This window comes from Manis javanica, chromosome 1, assembly GCF_040802235.1.
Source record: "Manis javanica isolate MJ-LG chromosome 1, MJ_LKY, whole genome shotgun sequence".
NCBI lineage: Eukaryota > Metazoa > Chordata > Mammalia > Pholidota > Manidae > Manis > Manis javanica.
This window is the reverse complement of record NC_133156.1, coordinates 22,642,440-22,665,035: the sequence shown is the minus strand read 5'-3', so window position 1 is coordinate 22,665,035 and position 22,596 is coordinate 22,642,440. Positions and strand designations below refer to the sequence as shown.

Here is a 22,596-nt window from a genome sequence, read left to right as displayed (position 1 = left end):
TTAATTACAATCTGGTGATTCTACACAAAGATCTGATGCATCAGTAATACCTGATGAACGGCACCATGAGTCCTTGGCTGCGAGTATGCTTAGCAGCACAGAAGAGCGCTACTATGGGGTAAGAAACAGTTTCTTGTGTATCAGAACTCAGAGTCCCACTGACTCACCCATCACAAGTAAAAGTACTGCAAACAACCAGTTTTACCCAACAGCTGCTTTTAAAAAGAAAGACAGAGCCAAAGAATACATACATACTCTTCCCACACAGCATCAAAGGTGCAATTTCACCCAAAAAGACTGTGCTAGAAACACACTCACGACACCTCAGACAATGGCCTGGACTTGAATTAAATGAAGCCAAGGAAGATAACTAAAGTCATGAATTGAGATAAAATGATCATATACAGCTCAAGACCTTTGTCCATAATGCAAAGCTGTTGCTCTTCTAACTCCTAACACACTGCTAAGTGATGAACTGTCAGAGGAAACCGTAGCCTGAATTATTCTGACAAACAAGTTATAAGAAGAAATTGGGTCCTTCTGACCTGTACAGACTTAGCAGATCAAGAGATAATATGGTACCAAGTTCTTCCATTAAGTATTTTCTAGACTCAGAACAACTTTATGCCAGGCTTCTTTATAAATTTCACAGATAGAAGCTATCAGCCATACCCTATACCAAATCCTTGAATTTGATCTAAAATTGTATGACTGTACAGATTCAACATTAATGGGATTTGACATATGCACATGTAATATTAACCCTCCCCTCCCTAAATGATCCCATACACTTAGTATCTGTCTCTGATCATTCATAAAACCATTTAATAGGCGATCTCCCCCGTAAGACTTTGAACTTAAGAACCAGAAATCCAGCCCATTCACCTCTGTTACCCTCATTGCCTAGAAACGCCCTGGTCATAGTAACAACGGAAAGAATACTGAGAGAATAAGAATGTGATTCCTACGTCACATTAGATAGAAAGGTGAGATAGACAAACAGGAAATCAGGTAAATACAAGGTGAATTTTTAAAAACAATCAAGAACAGAATCAAACAGAGGGGCAGTAGGCACATCAGGAAAAAAAGCACTGGTCTGGAGGGATGGAGTCATCTTTGGGATTCAAATCAATTCTAATCTATCTAATCTATAGACAGATTTATAATCAATCTAATCATAACATAACAAGTGCTAGACCTTAAGCAGATCACTTTGCCTCCCTGACCCGTTTCCTCACTTGTAAAATGAAAGACAGGACTAGCAGAGCCGTTCCTCTGTGCGCCAGAAGGAGCGCAGCAAGAGTGCGCGCTCACGGAGAACAGCACTAACGGGGCGGACAGAGCACCCGTGAGGTGACACTGACTCCCGAGCCGAGGGTGTCACACAGGCAGGACGCAAGACTCCACAGTGACGGGTCACATCGACAGCAGCCACAGCCAGTCAGAAAGTACACACACACCTCATGTGGCAATGACTGACGCTGACTCATTCAATAAACCTAAAGCAAAGGTTAGGAGGGTCTGAAGAGAAAGAGAAATAAAGGCAAAATTCTGTTATTCGAGAGTAGAAATTATGACAATATAGTTCGCATGAACCACACATGTGCACACACACATACACAAGAGCACAATACAAAACACCTTTATGCTTTTCATGAACTGAAAGGCTCCTTACAATGCATCACAGTATTTAAATATTTTGGCTACATGGACCAAGATTTCACAACATTCTAGCAAAAATCAAGCTTCAATAATATGCACATCTCGGGTACATTCTCTCTCTGCCCCATGAGTCATATTGGGACATTAAGAATCAAACATGCAAAGGATCAAAGACATTCCTAAACTTGAAAACCAAAACAATTCACAGACCTATGTTCCAACTCCATAACTAAAATAAGCCTTTGCCTTAAAACAAATGGATCTTCCACCTCAGCTAAGAAATAGTGGCAGTAATAAGTCCTGATCACAATGACTACCAGACTCAATGCAACAGTGTGTATCATCAATATTTTTTAATGTAAGCTCTGTTCTTAGAACCATGCTAAAGATGATAAAAGAGAACTAAAATGTAAGATCCTTGCCCACCAGAAAACCTTTCCAACCTTACAACCAAGGTAGTTTTAGACTCTTATAAGCACATAGTCTCATTTCTCCAATATCCTTCCCAAAGACCTAGAAGGTGAGCAATTCCAATATCCATGTACATACATTTCAAGATATTTTTTAAAGCTAGAGAAGAGCCTATAAAATGAGTGTGACAAAGAAAGCACGTCCAGACATAAGGGAACATAATACACTGTATCCCAAAGGGCATTTCTACAAAGGCAGAGAAACAGAGCACCTTGAATTATCTCACATGTAGAAATATTTCACAATCAAAAACAGAAATACTTTTCCAGTCATAACTACAAATCAAAACCATTAAGGATCAAAACAAAAACCATCCGAAGACATCTAAATTATACAAAATAAAACTGAATAAGAAGTTAATTATTACGGGTTCTGTTAATATTTCTGACCTGATTGCTGATACCTCGATCTTTCTTCACTCAAATTTTTCAAAAGGAAGGTAAAATGAGAAACATCAATTACAGAATTTAAAATGTAAAGTCAGGGGACCTTTCCACTGCTTGTTCCTGCACACGCCCAATGCCCGCCTGTGCCCCGTGAGTGGACGGCGCAGGGACGCATCACGGGGCCAAGGTGCCCGGGAGCCTGTCAGGCTCGGCTGTGCGGCACCCCGAGGGCACCGACGACAGAGAGGCCGGGGATCAGCTGATTATGAATGCTCATCTACCTGACTTTTTCAGCAATATGTCCCTGAATTCTGCCTTAAAGCCCTGTAATATTAACTGCTCTCACAAAATAATTCTGGCTCTCCTCTCACAGGTCAGGATCAAGTAACCACAATTCTTCACTGGTTTCCATGTTTCGTGATAGAACAACACTTTGCTCATTTCTTTACAGCCTTCCAAGCACTTCCACATATATTATTTCAGTCTTCCAAAAGCCCTGTGAGTTACGGCAAGAAAGATCATCTTTATGTCATGGGCAAAGGGAGAGACTTAGGGAAGGTAGGTAACTGGTGTGGAGCTCACTGCTGGCAAGCAGTGGAAGGGAGACTGGAGGCCACGTGTCCTGACTCCGCGTCCGATCTGCATTCCACTGTCACACAAATGAAATCATTTCTAAAAATTACTGAATTAAAAACTATACTTTTTCTACTTAATCAAACCCTTTGCAAATACAATTAAAATTAAAATTAAGACTCTAAAACATATGCAAACAGTAAAGAGTCATCTAAACCATCTCCCTTCTGTATCAACATAGTTTAAAAAACAAATTCCATGTTCAAGAGCAATTCACATACTACAGTGAAAACAGCTTAAAGTACATCTATTGTGTCTACCCTAGGACGCCGCCACAGCCCCCTCTGCCTAGGGCACGCCGGCAGACAAGAGGTCACCAAGTTACTTGATGCTGTATTTCACTTGCCCCTAAACTTTCATTTTCCTAGTCTAAACATCTCTGTCTGGGCTTTGCTGTACTCAGTCTAGGGGTCCCTGCAGCGGACTGTATGTGACAACCCACGGAAACATGGGAAGAAATGTTTAGACTGCTGCCTCCTTTTTGACCTGAAAATAAGAATTAATTTTACTAAATTTACTGTATGAACTGGCACTATTACTCTCACATAAACTCAAAACTACACATATAACTGGGATGGGGGTAGGCTCCAAACTTTTGGCCGGCAGGGATTTCTGTTCAAGACAGTCTGGAGACCACTGCTATGGACAGCAGAGAACGTGAATGAGTCCTAGGAGACGGATGACTCTAGACGGCACCGAACAATCACCTACTGGAGGTGTTCGACGGCCTACGGGCATGTGCAGCTAGAGGATTTGACTGCATTTGTATGATCCAAGCTGATATGAACTAACTTACCTCGTCCTGGACTCCACTGGTAGTGGTCAACTTGCTCCCATCAGTAATGGTAATGATTATTGCTGGCTCCAAGAAAAAAGGGTTTCTTCCCTAAAGTTGAAAAACACATTAAACACATTAGGATCTAGGCACGAACTTAATTTTTCTGATAAAAAAATCAGTTCTCAAAACAGTATATAAACCCCCCTCTCTTCTTGTTTAATTTTATGTGTAGTATATACTTATTGTACATTTAAGGAAAGGTTTAGAAGGAAACAAAATGAACAGAGGTTAAGCTTTAAGGAGTAGGATTAGGTAGATGAAAAGGTAGTGTTTTTATACTGTTTTAATTTTTATGTTAAGTATTTAACTACCAGTGGGTAGAAAAGGTTAAACCTTGTTTTTGGAATCAAAGGCATCAAATTCTCTGCTACTAACAGTGTTCAAGAGAGGACGGAATAAAGTTTTGTCGAAGTGATACAGAACAGCATGTGATATGATAATTTTAATGTGCATATGAGTCGCCTTGAGTTCTTGATAAAGTGCAGGCTCTGATTCAGTAGGTCTGGGACAGACCACGGTTCTGCATTTCTAACAAGACTGCAGACTAGGCAATGCCAATGTCTGCAGGCCATACTCAGAGCAGCAAGGAAGAAGGGTCATACCCATGTGGCATTCCCTGGCTCTGTGACCTTTCCCTTGTGTCTATGTAACTCTCAATCACGAGCATGAGCATATTACAGTATATGCTCTATTTCTTGAATGGACTTATGAACACTTTTCACATACAGTAACTTCACGGTCAGTGCCCTCATCACGAAGTGGGAAGGAAGGGGAAATCTGGTAAATTTCTTGATCAAATCACACAACTTTTAAGTGGCATATACTTTTCAAACTGGTATCTAAGAAACAATGGTTTCAGACAAAGAAAGCTTCCTCTGGGAAATAAAATTTAAATATGTTAGCTATAAACTCTAGAAGATTTCAAATGAATAGTAGCATATGTTACAGAAACCTTGCAGGAAAAAAAAAACATGAATTTACCTTCCTTCCTCCTCTACAACATTTATGATAAATAGAACAAGTCTTGGGGAACATTACATTACACTATGTAACATTACACTACCTCTCACACCATTCATAAATAACACAAACAACAAAGCTAATGCCGGCCTTCTCGTGGACCTGGGGACAGGCAATGGCCATCCTCGCTGAGCTGTGCCTGGTTCCCTCAAACAGAATGTTCTTCCTTTACATCGCCCACAACCCACCCAATTCCTAATCAATCTTTAAGGCCCAGTTTAAGTCTTCCCTTCCTCTTCTTCCATGAAACCTTCCTAACTACTCTGGCCTTAAATAATTATCCTTCTCCCTCTCCAAATTCTAACAGTGGTAGTTTTCAAACATCAACAAATAAAAACATAAATAGAATGTTACTTCAAATAAAATTAGATTTGGTGTGGTTTCATGCAGTACATTTGAAGACCATTTTCTACAGCATTTATCCTCTCTCCTTTTCAAATGTTTAAATATATAGCACCTTTCACAATTATGTGAAATATACTTAACAGTACTGAACTCTACATTTAAAATTGGTTGAGATGGTAGATTTTGTTGTTTCTACTACAATTTTTTAAAAACACACCATCTTGGACAGTGACTATAATGGGGTATGTGGTAGGGACTTGATAATAGGGGGAGTCTAGTAACCATAATGTTGTTCAAGTAATTGTACATTAATGATATCAAAATAAGAAAAAAAAAAAAAAACATACACCATCTTGTATTGTCTGCTATCATTTCCTGTGTTTGAATACACTGAAGAATCATGTCGTATTTCTTCCTCAGCACTGAGCACAAGACAGTTTAGCAGGGTGCACTTAAATATTCACTGACGCCGATTACAGCCTAATACGAACCAGTGAAGTCACAGAACCACTTAAACCTGCTCAACTTCAACAGACTTCAAAAAACAGGTATTAATTACCTTTACCTCAATATAAATAAGTGCTGCCAAAACTTAACACAGAACAATTCGTGAATTTTGTAGGCTACGAGGGCACACTACCTCCCCTCCTATCTCTGCCCAGCCACCCACTGCCCGTTCATTCATGTTTGTCATTCGAACGTGTACTGAGCAGCTACGGAACGTCAGGAAAGGTGCATGATCTCTACCCTCATAGATAGTAAATGTACGTACCTATATACATAGAAAACTCTCCTGGTCTCTACAAATACCATTGTAGCTTAAAAACTGGCACAAAGGAAGATAAAAGAAAACCACAATGTCCTATGATCTTCAAAATCAGCATATCTTGCTTCTGAAACCCTGGCTGGCTAGTTGCCTTTCAAAATTAAATAAGCAAACCTCTTAAAGCCATCACAGTATGGACCAAATATTTGCTGTAGTATCGCTGGGTCACCTTACCTTTTAACCTCAAAGTCATATTTTCTATCCAAAAGTCTGACATCCATCCATTCTTACTCCTGTATCAGCACACTGAGAATTATGCTCCAGAGCCAGAGAACTGGTCATATTTATATTAACAAACAACGATCTATGGTGTGACTTTGTGGATGATGATGTCCACCCAAAAACTAAAACACATTTTCTTAAGAACCACTCTGTCTAAATATCAAGTTAAAATGTATTAAAATTTAGCAAAAAGCCCAAGTTATTAAAACTGGTAAGCTAAATTCAAACGCTAAAATCAAACTTGCTTTTTCCTTGACAACAAAGCTTTTAGTCCTTAAATATACAACTTCCCCAGAAAGGCTCCACCAGGTATCGGATGACAATACCACATTCATCTCGCCTAACCATAAAAACCCAGGGAGGTAATATTTTCAAGGAAATCAAATGACAGAATCCAAAGTCACCCAGTCGGTAACTGGCAAAGTCAGAAACTTACTCCAACTGGTCTTTCTCAGTATCTGAAGGTCCTGCTATAGCAGCTAAATGCTATTGGCTACAATTCTACGCCACCTGACTCAGCAACAGTGAAAGGTGTTCCCATCAGCTTGGTTCTGTTTAATAAGTACACTCAATCTGTATTAATTCCAGTGTGACTATTCCTTTAATTGGTTTCCTGTTGCTCTGTAATTTCTTATCCACTTAACTTGTCTACCTCCCCTCAACAAAAACACACTGAAAGATGCATCAATGTTTACTTCTGAAAACTATGTCATTTCAACCAACTTTCAGAGAGCATATATAGACATATAAGATAAAATAATATTAAGCTATTTAGTGGCTTTAAATGTGGAAAATTTAGATAAAGATCAAAGGTAGAAAAAGAAAAATATGATCATCGTCTTGCCTACTTGTCTGCCTAACCGGGCCCAGGACCCCTTACTCTCTAAGACAGAAGAGTCAAGAATCACAGTAAGAAAAGCAGCAGGACTGGTTACAATAAAAACTACAACAGTGACTGCATGTACACAAAAATGGTTTCTGTATTTCCTTAGGCTAAAGTCATCCCTATCTCTATATATGAATTAACAAATTCATTTAAGCACAAATTTCTAAATCACCTGCAGAAAATGACCAGACCACGTCACTGTTTTCTCATATGCAGTTTTACACTCTTCCTCCCACTTATGCTTTAGTACATTTACTGTTGGCAGAAGCATAATAAATCACGGGCATCCTTCTCTGACAGTATCTCTTACCCAGCAAATTTAAAACACATTTTTGGTTCTCTGCCAGTATCACAAGATTTTTTTTTCATGTTTTACAAAAAATAATTGAACATTTCAAAAGTCTAAACTAAAGTTACTATTTAATCACTGCACTACAATGTTATTAGCTATTTGGTGCCAACCCTCTGCAGTTTAATAACTCAAACCTGTGTATGTAAGAGTAACTATTTTACATTTTTACCCTCACTGTTTATGAAGTCAGTTAATTTGGGGGCAGTCCATAACAGAATTTCCACCAAAACTCACCTTGGTCACTTTATCTTAGTTAAAAGAGCCCCCAAAAATAAATAAATAGAATAAAATAAAATAAGCTCTGCTAGGACAAAGGCAGCCAGTAGAGGGACTAAAAGTTTACTTTCGCCATCAGCAGAATTAAACTCAGGTGTTTGACTCTGAGCTGTGGTTCTCAGCATAAAAAAATCCAGACATGTCACTAGAGGATACAGAGCATAATATTCTACCTCTGGAGCTATTTACTAATGCAAATCTTATCACTTAAAAAATTTGATCTTAATATTGCTCAAAAGCCTCAGGTAAAAGAATTTTGCTAAAGATAATAGAGAGTAAAAATGTTCACTTAAATTCTCAGTAATTTAATATTATTGTGGTGTTAAGGAATAAAAGTCTCAGTAAGAAAATTTAAAGACTATAATTAAAGCAAGCAAATCGTATCCACTAGAGCCTATTTCACTTTGGCAAATAAAATGCTTCAAAATGTAAGTTATTTTGCAAAAAAAAAATAATTTTGAAAATGTAAAAAAACTAATTTACCCAAAACTGTAAATCTGGTCCTCTGAATCAGAATTCTTAGTTATACCCAAGAAATTTCAAATGTACTGGGGTCGGGGCACAGGAGTTTTGCTGTCCCCTTACTCAGTGCTTGACTGTCATCTTCTGCAGCCAGCACTGCGCGGCCAGGAGAACCTGAGTGGCTGCCTCTTCCGCTGCGGGACCAATGGCTTGTTTTCTGCTGATGCCACCATGGTTCCCCCCCCCCGTTATCAGGCCTCCGAACAGTCCCCTATGAGGAGCCACGCTCTGTCCATGCAGCGCCTCCCCCACGGCTCGCTGCTCCCACCTAAGCCCAGCACTCCGGCTCTCCTGTGACACCGCCTTCAGCCGAGCCACACCTGCTGCTGTGGAGATGTCACCGTTTGCCAGGGAAGCTGGATGCTCACACGTGTAGCAGCTTCTACATCTAGGCTAAAAGTCCACTTATTGCCTAGCAAGAAAATAAACAACTTCCAGAAATAGCTTGTGCTTTCTTCAATCTAAAACTTTCTGTTCAAGAACAGAGACAAGCAGCAAACATGTTGCAGGAAGGGAAGGGCTGCCCTGAAGTCAGTCCTAGTCACTGAGGTTCTCACGCAGACGGGACATGCGCTGAGCAGGGGTGCTGTTACCACCTGTGAGCGGGTTAAGCTGACAGACTAGATACATTTAAGTTCCCTTTGTTTACATCTTTGTAGAATCTACATAAAACAAAAATATGAAATGAAGCCTGCATTATCTATCCTATTTCCTTCTATTTCCATAAATAATAGAGATTAACAATGTTGTTTTTCTCAGGTGACAAACCACTTTATATTCATGTAGAAACTTTTTCTAACACGTTCCTATACAATTTGTCAAAATTCATTCTATAAAGAAAATATAAAGTACAGAAACATTAATATTAAATATTCTCTTTTAAGCTTAGAGAATATCTTAAGGATGCAATTCATATCCAAAGACTTCCTAGTTATAACACTGCTAAAAAAAACACACAACTACGGAGAACTGAGAAAAGCGGCTTTCAGTACAGACTCTGTAATACAAGCCAACTAGCGTAACGGACACTCCTTTAGTTGGGTGCCTCTCCAACTTCAGGGCTTTCACACACCACAACCAGAATCTCAACACCTGCTTTATCTGTACTAATATATTTATATACTTAGTAATTTTCTTTGAATCAGTTTCAATTATTTTAGCCTCAAAAAATAGCAGTAAGATCTATGAAATCAGTTTTGATGTGCTAATGGCTTCTATTCAATAATTCATTGTTACTAATACTGTTTAGCAATTTTTTTAAAGAGTGGGAGGTTCATTATATTATAGGGATGAATATACAACTGGCTAATTACAAATTCCAAACAAAATATAATAACTATATTAAGTCAATAAATTTCAAGGCCAGAATTACAAGTCTTGTTTGTTTTAGAATTCAGCAAGATTATTACTTTTATAGTTAAGATCTCAAGTGGTATGGAATAAATGAGTCTTTTGATGTAAAAATTCTAAAATACTCGTCTTAAGAAACCAGTGCTTTTAAAATACCACCTTTGACAATATACAAAAAATTCTCTGAAGGATACATTAAAAACTGTTTAACTACAGTTACTTCTGAAGAATAAAAGTGAGCAACTGCAACTTTCTATATATGCTTGAACTTTCTAACCATCTGCACTTATTACATATTTAAGACAAGCACTCTTCAAAATTAAAATGTGTTTAGTATCTAAAAATAAAACTTTAAAAACCTGCCAATATATAAAAACTTCACATCTTAGAATATATCAGGGTCTTTTTAGAAAATCATGTTGAAATTCCACATTAAAAGAATGTATTTCTGTTTCAAGTCACTCCATTATACAATTGTGCACCAACAGAGTATCCTTATCTAACCATGTAACTCCTTAGGTTAAAAATATAACAGCATTGAAAACAGATGTAATAACATGACTGAAGCAACATAGGAGGGGATCCCATATACTTATTTTAGTACCAATGACTAAACAGCAATATCCTGGAACCTGATTTAAATAATACACCAAATAGTAATAACAAGAAATATTCAGTGTTAAGAACTGAACAATTACTGGACCTGACTTTGTGAAAAAATTAATGTTAAGGAAACTCAGTAATTGATAGGGGACAGTAATACAAATTCACTATACCTGAAATACCAAATACTTAATAATTTCACAGAATATGAGTTTTACATTTGAACTAGAGTCTGAAATTTTAATAAAATTACTCAAAATAATTGGTTTGGCAGTATTTTCAAAGCAGTAGCAGTACTGTGTATACTGGCATAATGAGTAATGAGGGTATGAGAAACATAATTTTACTGAAGAAATACTAACATTCCAGATAAAAAAAAAACCTCATGTACCCATTATGTTAAATGGCTGAGTAATTCTAATTTGGGAAAGAATTATTCTAGCAAGGCATGTAATAATAAACATGTTAAAAACACAGCAGAGAAAATAAAAAAGGAAAAGCCAAGAGGAAAACATATTTTCATCAAACACAGTTGAAGTTAACAGCAATACTGCTGAAAATCAATCCGACCCCAATAAATCATACAGACTGCCTAGTCTATCAAGATCGGTCACCTCCTTGCATTGGTGATCACCGCCAAATCTGCAGATACATCCTTTGCAAAGCCTGGATAAATCACATCTTTATCCACTACTTCCCTCTAAACATCCACCTAAGAGTATACTCTCAAATACTCACAACTCAACAGCTATCCTACTAAAAGATGGACTCCAACCACCGCGTTCTACATAAACACCTTCAAGACTGCAACTGAAAATAAAGAGGACCTGCCTAATAAATGTTGCATATCAGTATAGTTAGCAATAAGGCATTAAACCTTATAATGGGAAAAAAATTTCATAATAATCACTTGGAAAAACCCAATCTGTTGTTTCCCATATGCTATGGCTGAAGGCCAACCTAAAATACTGTAACTAGATAAATCATAGCACAAGATCAGTTTTAAGGGGCCTTGGCTTTGTAAAAAATTTTGATTGCTCATTCTCTAGGAAAGAATTGGTGGTAACCCAATTTCAGCAAAAAGGAGGAAATATTTAAATTTCTCCATTACATAGGTATATGTACTTAAAGAGTTTCTAGAAATCCATTCTTGCTAGATTCCAATTCAAACATTTATTGATGCTTGTGCTAAATACCTTCCCAAACGTTTGTGGGTCTTAAAATTTCAAAATAAAATGACATTTTGGAGAAACAAAAAAACTAGCCACATATTATCAGGGTCCACTGTTAAAAAAATTTTTTTAAGTCTTCCTAATTATACATACAAATCTACCAAGGTTTTACCCTAGAAATGAACCTCATGAAAAAGCATATGTCACATATGGACGACAGCAGACTGTTACATGTTTTAGATTACTGCTATAGCTCACTAAAATTAAAGCTCTAAGAATGTGACAAGGTAAATTTACATTAGAATTTACATTCAATATAACCTCACTATGATTAGACATCCATTCGGATTAACAATAAAATTTAGATATGAAGACCTTTTACTCTTCCTACCTGGTTATGGCCCCATTTTCCAGATACAATTTCTTGGATTTTCTTTCTAACTTACTGGTTTGAGAAACATGATAGAAAAAACTGCACAACAAAAATTCAGAATTTTATCTTTGGTATTACCTGCAAAATACGTAATACAGGAAGCAACGTAATACAGGCTTTATCCGAGGCCACGAAGACATGATTCTGCTTGTTCCCAGTAACCCAGAAGTACTGTCCCTGCCACTACCTCCCAGACGGAGCTTTGTCGGGTTTGCAGCCTAACCTTTTTACAAGAGCACCACATACTCAATAAAAAATGATCTATTTTTAATCCCCTAAGAATAACTGTTTGGATGCTTCCAGTGCTTAAACTCCAGAATAACTGGAAACTTTGTTGATGCATCCTAATACCTAATGAGATTCAACAGCTTTAAGCCAAAGAGTTTTTCCTTTAATATACCAGCATAAATCCTGTCATTTGTTGGTTACAAATTGTATTACGAATAGCTAATGCTACAATTACTTTTTCTCCCCACTCAGAACTGTTTTCATCTTTGCAATAGTTTTTTTAGATGATGTAATCCTTCCAAGGACCTTCACCAGCTTATCTGGGCAAACTAATGGATGGAAAATGTTAAAATGTCATATCCTTTTTTTTCAGACACTGATAAAAAGGCAAGAATATATGTAGGGACTAGATAAATTTTGATGAAACATCACTAGGCTGATATAAATTTGTCCATTGGTTAAAACCTACACTCTTAATAAGGTTAAGTCAAAATACTTTATATGTGCAACTATTGCTCAATACACCAATAATCAAACTTCAAATCACATATGCCCTAAAAAATACCGTCACATTAAAAATCCTTCCTAGGCTTTCCCTATTGTATCTTTTTCCCACATACATCTTATGAATCTACATTACAAACAACAAAAGGGATCATACATTTTACATTTGACCTTTCTTCTGGGCAAGAACATCCTCCACCAGCCCAGGCCATCACCAGCTTGAACTCTTAAAATATGCTGTTACAAAGCCCAAGAAATGCACTTCCATCTAAATTTTCTCAGAGGCTTAAAACCTTTCTAGCTCTGAAGATCAAAAACATGTTTGGTCTTTTTAAGAACTCAGTGTTATCAAACTGTTTTTAACCAAGGAATAGATATTGGGGGAAGGACTTTTCTAACACCAAGGGGAAAGTATTTTTGGAGCAATCTATAGAGCTTCGATTCAAAAACAAAAACCATTACGTCCATTATGGCAAGAAATATTACTTTAGCTGAAACTACTGGACAGCTAATTCTAGCTTCTTGTAATGCACGTATGTGGGGTTAGGAAACAAATTGTACTGTTTTCTCAAAGGTCTCAGATTAGAAAGCTTTTATCCTGTTAAGAGTTTAGGGTAATAGTGGGGATAAATGATAATCATCCCATCACCACCTCAGTTCCCACCACATGCCAAGCAGGCACGTTTGCTAGGTGATTAACAAATATTACTCTAATCCTTACAAACATTCAGGATTGGTATAACCACCACTTGTGGAGGAGAAATCTGAAGCTCCCTGAGGGGAAGGGCCTTGTCAGCACACCAAGAGCCGGCATGCAGCAGAGCCAGACACGGCCAGCTTCGGGGAGCTCCTTCCCAGCCCCGACCGCTGCTCTGACAGGAGCTCCGTGCTGTCTCTGTGCACCCACAACCCCTGTCTTTAAGATTCAAATACAAGGAAATTCAAAATGCTAATAAGTGTGTTAAAACAATGAGTTAGGTTGTATATTCCTTTATCTTCACAATCCCCTAAAATAGATCCTATCACTCCATCTTCCTAACGGAGAAACTAAGGTTGAGATTATGTGACTTGCCGGGAATTCATGGGCAGAATAGGAATTCACAGAACCAATCATATTTTTCTAAATCTTAAGAGATTTTCAAAATTATCTTATGTCAAACGAAACATGATAGTTATCTCAATACACAACTGTCCAAGTAAAAAGTTATGGCACTAATACTGGCTGGAATAATTCCCTGGAAAAGTAGACTAAGTAAGTTAACAGCTCTCATTAACTAAGTGCATGTGAAACTTGATGTGTGAACTATGAAATAATCAAAGTGCCATTAAATATATACACACAATAGTATTTAAAATCCTGTCAACTATCCCCCACATTCATATTCTTATTTTATTCCAAACAAGGGCGTGGGGAGGAAATCCAGCTGAATGTAACAAATATTTTAATACAGTGTTACAAGAGAGACTAAATGTAACACACTGACAAATCAAATGCCTGGTTTTCACAGAGGAATTAAAGAATGCACATTCCCTTTGAGAACTACAAAAAGGGACTCAGATCCACTGGTTATAATACCTTTAAATAGAATTTGTTCTTAAATAACAAGTTACTTATAAAATCTGCATAATTCTTCTATAACCACTTGCAATCTTTCAAAGCATTTCATAAATATGAAGAAATTAAGCATTTTAACTTTGCTGGGTCTTACTTTCATCTATAAAGTGACAAAGATGGAGTAAAGTTCAAACACCACTTTCATTTCTGAAGCCCTAGAAAACAAAGAATAATCATAATACTTGTAGAAAAGCTCAATGAGAAGTTCTATCAGTAGGTGCAGGTAATTTTTTTTCCAAGAGTATATATAAAACTTCACTAAGCTTCACACTTAAATTATATCTCAACAAAAAGGTTGGAGGAAGAAAAGAGATTAGGTAATAAAGACAAACTAAAACAAAACCAAAAGAAAAACTTCAGTATTTTGTGTTTATGGTCTGGCGACCATACTTAAATAGATTAATAAGAAGGTTCAACAAAAATTAAGCTTATATAAGGACATTACTTTTTTTTAAAGAAACAAAGCAGGGCTTGTATATTTAAGTATTGATCAACCAAAGGAAAAAGCCCCCCAAGACAATTTTATTTATAGATCATAAATTTGAGTGGATTATGATAGCTAAAAAATTTTTCAAATACTTAAGAAAACTTCAAGTCATAAAATATTGCACAATCTCTTTGGAGAAATCCATGACATGAACATGGCTAAACTCTCCTTTTAGCTGACCACAAGTGACCTTAGACCAGTTCAAAATACTTGAACAAGTAGAATTCTTCCATATAAAGATTAGATTTGTTCTGGCCTTTTAGTTTTCATCTGTATATTGTTTCATACACAGTTATTGACATTCTCTTGCGTGAAGAAAAAATAAAATTCTCCTTGAAGTGTGCCTTTTGTACTTAGATGTCTTTCCAATAATCTTTCATTAGGAATGAATGCTGTCCTCAGGGCATTCCTCATTTTCTTTTGAAAGATTACGACAAAAAAACAGAGATTTAGGATATAAAATTATATGTAATTTTGTAAGAAATTTCGTAAGAAAAAAATCATACCAAGTATTTTCAAAGAAAATAAAACCTGGGTCTTGGAATTCTTCATGTTGTTACCCCCTTTAAAATTAATACTTAACAGGAAATAAATCATATCCATTTTATGCTACTTTTGAGCTCAATCTTATTAAACTACCCTTGATTTACCCAAGATGTGCTCCTCAAAGGTCCTTGCAAATCAAAGTTGCGTAAATCTCATCTTAAACGCACTAGGGGGAGCTCCTTATTTGAAAGACTCCTGAAGCACGTGCTTTTGTCTTGCAAGGTTCCTTTTCTAACTTGTATTCCTGCAAAAGAATGACTAACTTAACTGCTGAACCACTGACACTCAGTTTTTGTGTACACGCTGCTTCTATGAACACCACCCCTGTACCTCAGCCCATGCTCAGCAGCGGCAGAAGGCAACTCTGGCCAAGTTTGTGCTTCTCACACTTCTTCCCTAGGAAGCAGTACAAAGCCTAAGGAAAATACACACGTAATGTTCCTAGACTAATAGGTTCCAAAGCAGGTAGTAGAAATGCACTTTAAGTATCACTACATTTTTATAACTGTATCTTCAAATTTAAAGCTGAAAAATAAGTAGAGGGAAATGAATTAATCTACTGAGGAAAAAAGTATATGCTTTGTTTCTACTGTGCTTCATACTTCAAGTGCATTTTAGTATGCCGTCCTGTTTAGACCTCTTAGCAGTTCTAGGATGAGGGCACAATGGCTTCCCTGTTGGCAATCTGGAAAAGGACGTGGCAGAGCACAGGGTGGAGGAGAGACTGCCCAGCGTTACACAGCAGTCCAACATCAAGGTCAGAGCTGGGGTTCCAGTTCTCACATCCTTGCCATTGCTCTTCTTTGGCACACTTAGATAGTAACAGGGAAAGAACATTTAAGCAAGTCTGACTTTACCCACCAATAATAATGATGGAAAAAAATTTCAGGAGGCTTAAAAGTTCATGGACTTGCCAAGACCTTGCACTGGGGAAAGAAGTCTCTTGAGCAAACGGAGCAGAGAATACAGAGACCCAATGCAAAAGTGGGGAGCTGGGCCCTCCCCCTGCACTGTATACAAAATAAACTCGAAGTGGATCGAAGGCCTCCATCTAAGACCTAACTCTAAAAATCCTGAAAGAATATAGGGGGGAAAGCTTCAGTGACATTTAAATTTGACAATGATTTCTCAGAGAGAACAAAAGCACAGGCAACAAAGAAAAAAATAGGTAAACTTAACTACACCAAAAATTTAACTTGTGTGCATCAAAGGAACCATCAACAGATGTGGACTGGGAGAGAGCATTTCCAGGTCACACATCTGGTAAAGGGTTAATATCCAGACTAAGAATTCTTACCACACACAAACTCAACTAAAAAATGAGTCTAACACTTGAATATATTTCTCCAAAGCCAATACACAAACGGTTAGCCAGCACAGGAAGGGATGCTCAACGTAAGTAACTGGGTAAATACAAATAAACCAATGAACTATAACCTCACACTCATTAGGATAGGTAACACCAGAAGAACAGTTAAGTGTTGGCAAGAATACGGAAAAACCGAATTCTTGTACACTGTTGGTGGGAATATAAAATAGAGCAACTGCTACAGAAAACAATAGGGAGTTCCTCAAAAATTTTAAAGAATTACTGCATGATCCAGCAATTCCACTTCAGGGCATATACTGCAAGCAGCTCCAAGAAACATTTGCACATGTTCACAGCAGTGCCATTCACAATGGCCAAGGTGTAGAAGCAACCCAAGTGCCTGTGGCAGATATCTCGTTAAGCAGAATATGCCACAGCCATGATGGAGCACTATGCAGCCAGGAAAAGGATTGAACAGCAGACACGCTACAGCACGAAGAACCCTGGACTTCACCTTGTAAGTGAAGTGCGCTAGTCACAAAGACAAACACTGGACCCCACTTGTACAAGGTATCTTTAGTCTACTTTGTAGGGACAGAAGTAGAAGGGGGGGGGGTGTACCAGGGATTGGGGGAGGGGAGAAGAGCAATTATTGTTCAATGGGCATAAAGTTTCAGTTTTGCAAGATGAAAAAGTTCTGGAGTTTGAACAATGTACATTATACTTAGTATTAGTGAACTGTATATGTAAAAATGGTTAAGATGGTAAATTTGATGTACCATAATCTAAAACTTGTAAGAAAAACTTCAGGGACTTACAAAATACCATTTGCCGCTGTGTTTCCAGTTCAGTTCATACTTAGCACAGTGGTATGTTTAAGTATAATCTACTTTCTTGTGAAAGGACGTCTATAGATCAATAAATACTAAACTATTAATAATTTCTTGATAGGCTAAGGGAAATGAAGAGCCCAAATGGCAATCAAGTTTTCAATACTTCACCTACCAACATTAAAAGAGAAGCTTGTATTTTGCATTATCTGAGTACCTAATGGGTACTGCTTAAAAGGAAAAAACTAGCATTATTAGAGCTTTATATGAATGATCTGCTACATGAGCCACATGATTCACAATTAGCTCTTTACACTGAGGAATGTAACTGGTTAAAATTATTCTAATATTGGTTAAATTTAAGATCGATTCTATGTCTAAAAGCCACCATTTTCCAGCAAGGTAAAAAAGAACACTTGGCATTGAAAATCCTCAACATTTTAAACACATACTCTGTTTCCTTTCAGGTTACTGGTCAATAATTCTTTACCAAGGGCACAGGTCAGGTACTGTTCTAAGTCCTGGAATAAACTAATCAGTACTAATATATTGGGTAGTAGGCATATGAAATCAGTCCAGTGACAAAAAAGATGAATTGCAGGCCAGAGTAGTATTTACTGGCTAAACCTAACTTAAAAAAAAAAAAAAGGCAATTGACAGAAAACAGGATTTGGAAGAATATGAAAAGTAAAACAATCTAGATATAAAACTTTAATTAGAACTCCACAACTTTGTATGTGTCCTAAGTTTAGTTTGTTATGACTGGTTAAGAGTCTCAGTGGCTCTCAAAAATCAGCTTTATTTGAAACTCTGGGGAACACATGTGAAAAAAATATGTATCAAATTTAGCTGCAATGATAAGCAATAGGGGGCTGCTATAATTAAGGAAGACTGACTAGAAGCTGCACTTTGTAGAAACAGCCATTATCAAAAATTTCTGACTTCCAAATCCAAGGAATTTTTACTGGGAGACCCAAAGTGCTTGAAGAAAACATTCACGAAATGCTGTGCTTTTTTCCTGTTACTTTAACCTTACTGATGCCTTCAGATTCTCTTAGTACCTAGCTAGTATCTCAAAGATGTTTACTTGTAGGTATGCTCACTGAATTAACAGATGTAATATAGGTATTAAAAATACTTGGAATTCGTTATAGAAAATCACATCTGTGCATGTGAGGGGAAGGGCAAGTGGAGACATCTTTATAAGTAATACATGTATGTATATAAACCCACATCTAGATATTTAAGAAAATTATTCAGGAACTTATATAAAGGTTCTTTAAAATGGATATTCTTCCTTTCAACTGGCTGACCCTTTCTCATTTCCTTCAAGTATATTATACATGAGTATTTAGTACTGTGGGCTCCACAGATCCTAATATAGAGCATAAAGGGGGAAATATTTATGAAAAAACACAAAGGTTAGAGTAAGAATATTCCACAGAATATAGGCAGATACAAAGTACTATTACAAAGAAGAAAGTACATGACTATATTTAAGTATTTGAGACATTCAGAATTCTTGGTAATTTATCTTTTTTTGAATAGAAAAATGTATATATTTAAATCAGCAAGAGAAAATCTCATGATGAGAAGTATCTTCTGGAAAGATGTTTTCTTCTAATTGAACATTTTACTCAATCATTTTCATTTAGAAACTGTGGCTTCCTAAATTATTTCAATGCTAGTGTCTTTCTATGCACCAATTCAGAACATAAGCATTAATATCACTCCTTGTACCCTTGCTTACTTATCAGAGTAACTGAGAAGCAGCATTATCCCTCCCTTGTGTTGAATTAATAAATCCTCACATGCAAACACACCCTCCTCTCCAGGTTTTTCTCTTGGTCAAAGCAGCAGCAGCACAGCAGAGCCACCTTCAATGTCAAACTTTCTACAAGCTTTAGGGACAAGAACTTAAGTGTTCTCTAGTGGAAGGTGGCAACTGGGAAAAGGAAAATACATATTTAAATTATAAATGTCCTCAGCCTCTCTATGACAATCAGTTTTTCTAAGGAAGCACCCTAAGAAATAGTTTTAATAGGTGATAGGAAGTAAATGTGTCTAAATGCCTTTCTCACTGATGAAATGTGTTGAAGAAAAAACAGGAAATTAACAGTTCTGCTATACACTGGCCACCAAATGACGACCAAATAGAAAGTTTCAACTTCATCTATGAGCTCAAGACTTTCCATCAAAACCTTAAGCAGTAAGAGACTGTATAGCACATTTCAAAGGGCTATGAAAGGCAAAGTCCATTATTTTACAGAAACAAACTATGAAGTCCATGGTAAACCTGCCTGAATTACTAAGAGCTGCAAGATTAAGCAGCAAAGAGAAGGGAAAATACAAAGATTAATGTGGTGAGCAAATACCCATTTATCTAGTAAAACAAGGGGAGTACAATTTCCTAAGAGAAAGTGACTGATTTCAAGGTACACTTCAAATGCTGAAAACTACATTCAGCCATTTCCAAAGGTATTTCGTTACCTATATGAAAGTATAGCAAAAGCATTTCTAAAACTGGGAACTCTTGTTTCTTCCTATATAAAGCAACCAAAATTGTAGTCACAGGAAGAATTCTACTGAAATTTGTAAAACTCATGAAAATTGTGGCTCATGGAACTTGGAAAAAGAACAAAATGTATATATACCTAAATGTATCATTGTTGCAACTTTTGCACTACAACGTAAAAATTGAGCTCCTTGGGTTTACATTCCTCTGTTACCTGTTAACACTACAAGTTCTTTGTATCTTTTATTTTCCAGGCCAGCAATCTCAGGAAGTATATGACCACCTTGCAGTTCATAGTGAAGCACCATGTGATTAAAGCGCCTGTCTCTTCATACAGGTAAAATCAAGTGTGACAGAGGGACTTCCGGGTTAAGGGAGGGAAGGAGGGTCTTCCACACTTTTAAACAGTCTCTTTTCCAAGGGTCTGGAGTTTAATTACATAAAAAAAAAAAAAAAAAAAGCTTCTGGACCTACCACTTAAGTTTTAATTCAGGAATGAATTCAGCATTCTTCCTGCACAGCTGCTTATTATAAATGCTTCAGAAGCTGAGAAATCTCAATGTACTCAGCTAGTTACTGCACTCCAATGAAAAGCTTACCTTTCAGTGTAGTTATACAATTGGGTCAAATTAAACCCCATACAACAGAGTAATTTCCTCCACCATTTTCACTAATACAGAAATGAAAACCGCTAATCAACTAGCGTCTGTCAGTCAGTGTGGCTGCACAACTGCCTGTGAGGAAAGCGTCAAGAGAAGCTGAGTGTGGTGAGCATGTTTTCCCCTTTTAGGTCCTTTGCGAACTTCAAGGGATCAAAACGGTATCGTGTCAGTTCTGTAGCAAAGAATTCAGATTCTAATTCTGAATACAAATACATTTTAAGAAACAAAACTGAGGGCCACACCAGCATATACACGTGGACAGAGTTTCACTTTTGTATTCTGTGCATATCGTATTTTAATCTGAAGTGTTTTATACTTGTATTTCAGGTTATATAGTTTTTGGACTGGACTTTGTGTTTCCACAAAAAGAAAAACCGACTGTTTTTCCACCTTTACATTCAACCTACCTGCCCATAGTTGTCTATGCCAGTTACTAATCTATTTAAATTTAATAAATCAAAAGCTGTCCTTAGGGATTGGCCAAGTGTCGTGAGTCCTTCGGCCTGAAGGTTTTTCAGTTCATTCATAAACGTTGCGTGGTTTTCTTTCCATCCGGCCTGAAAAGAAAAATGCAAGAAGCCCTTTTTCATCCTGCAACGCCGTGGGCACGGGGGCAGCCGTTCCCACCTGCCGCTCGCCGGGCAGCCACCCCACTCCGGGGCGGGCTGGGCCGGGGCGGCCGGAGCGGACCTGCGGCTCCGCGGCCCCTGGCGGCGGGCGGCCTGAGCGCTTCAAAACTTGCCCGGGAAACGCACCGCCCGGCCGGCGCCCAGGCCGCGGCGCGCGGGGCGGCGAGGCCGAAGTGCGCGCACCTCCGAGCCGGCCTCCCCGCGCCTGGGCCGCGGCCCCGGAGCGCACGCCCGGCCGCCGTCCCCGCGCGGGCCGCGGCCTCCCCACAGTGCCTTGCAGCCGCGCGCGCCGCGGAGGGGAAGCGGCCGCCATGTTGGCCGCCGCGCCGGCCGGGCCGGGAGGGGCGCCGCGCCGGGAGGGGGCCGCCCGCGGGTGGGGGAGGGGCCCGGGCCGCGCGGGGGGCGCGCGGGGGGCTGGTACCTTGATGGCGTAGGGCGGCTCTTCGAAAGTGACCAGCATGTACCTGTCTCCTCGGCTGGCGGGGTCCCGGGCACGGAGCTGCGGGGGGCGCGGAGGGCAGGGCGGGCGGGAGAAGCACACGGCCGGGTTACAGGCCAAGGGGCGCCCGCGGCCCCGCCGCCCCCGCGGGCCGCCCGCCGCCCGCCGCCCGCGTGGGGGAGGGGCCGCCGCCAGGCCCCCGCAGCCCCGGCCCGGGCCCGGTCGGCCGGTACCTTCATGAAGGTCTCCACCGCGCCTTTGGCCGTGTCCAGGTAGGTGGTGCCCAGATGGCTGCGCTGGTTCATGGAGGCAGACGTGTCTATCAGGAACAGCAAGATGGGCATAGTGCTGGCCGGGGCCGCGGCCGCGGAGGCGGAGAGGCGGCCGAGGTGGAGGCGCCGGCGGCCGCTGCGCGGGGCGGGAGCGCGGCCCCGGGAGGGCGCCGTCCGGGCCTCCCTCCGGCTGCGGGGACAGTTCCCCCGACAGTTGGGGGGAAACTCCCAGCCCGGTCCTCCCCTCGCACCCCGCCTCCGCCGCCTGCCCGCTGGGGCGGGCGCCCGGCCGTCCGTCCGTCGGGCCGCCCCCCGCCTCGGGTCCCGTCCCGCTCCCGGCCCCCGTGTGTGTCCCCGCGGGAGACGGGCCTCTCCCCACCCCGCCCCGGCGCAGGGAGTGGGGACTGGGAGCGGCGGCGAGGGAGTGGGCTGGGGGACGGGCCCCGGGGCTCTGGGAGAAGTTTCGGGGACTCCCTCCGCACCCCGGCGGTGTCACCACTTTCTCAGCCCCTCGCTACTGAAGCGCTTTTCTCTCGCACACTCCGGTTTTAACTCGGGCAGGG

General features: G+C 39.5%; 1 protein-coding gene across 2 annotated transcripts in view; it reads right to left on the bottom strand.

Annotated features, from left to right (window-relative positions):
• The window catches only part of INTS6 (integrator complex subunit 6), an 80,110-nt gene extending 57,530 nt beyond the window's left edge, over window positions 1-22,580 (bottom strand). Inside the window, exons 1-5 of one of the 2 annotated variants that reach the window (XM_037011664.2) lie at window positions 22,516-22,580; window positions 21,995-22,080; window positions 21,744-21,821; window positions 21,101-21,250; window positions 3,949-4,038 (exon numbers count right to left, since the gene is read on the bottom strand). In XM_037011664.2, the coding sequence (XP_036867559.1) occupies window positions 3,949-4,038; window positions 21,101-21,250; window positions 21,744-21,821; window positions 21,995-22,066 (390 nt within the window). In that variant the 5' untranslated portion in view covers window positions 22,067-22,080; window positions 22,516-22,580. Of the gene's footprint in view, window positions 1-3,948; window positions 4,039-21,100; window positions 21,251-21,743; window positions 21,822-21,994; window positions 22,224-22,515 lie in introns of both variants that reach the window. The other variant, XM_073230050.1, reaches the window with a different exon arrangement.
• Window positions 22,581-22,596: the final 16 nt, after the last annotated feature.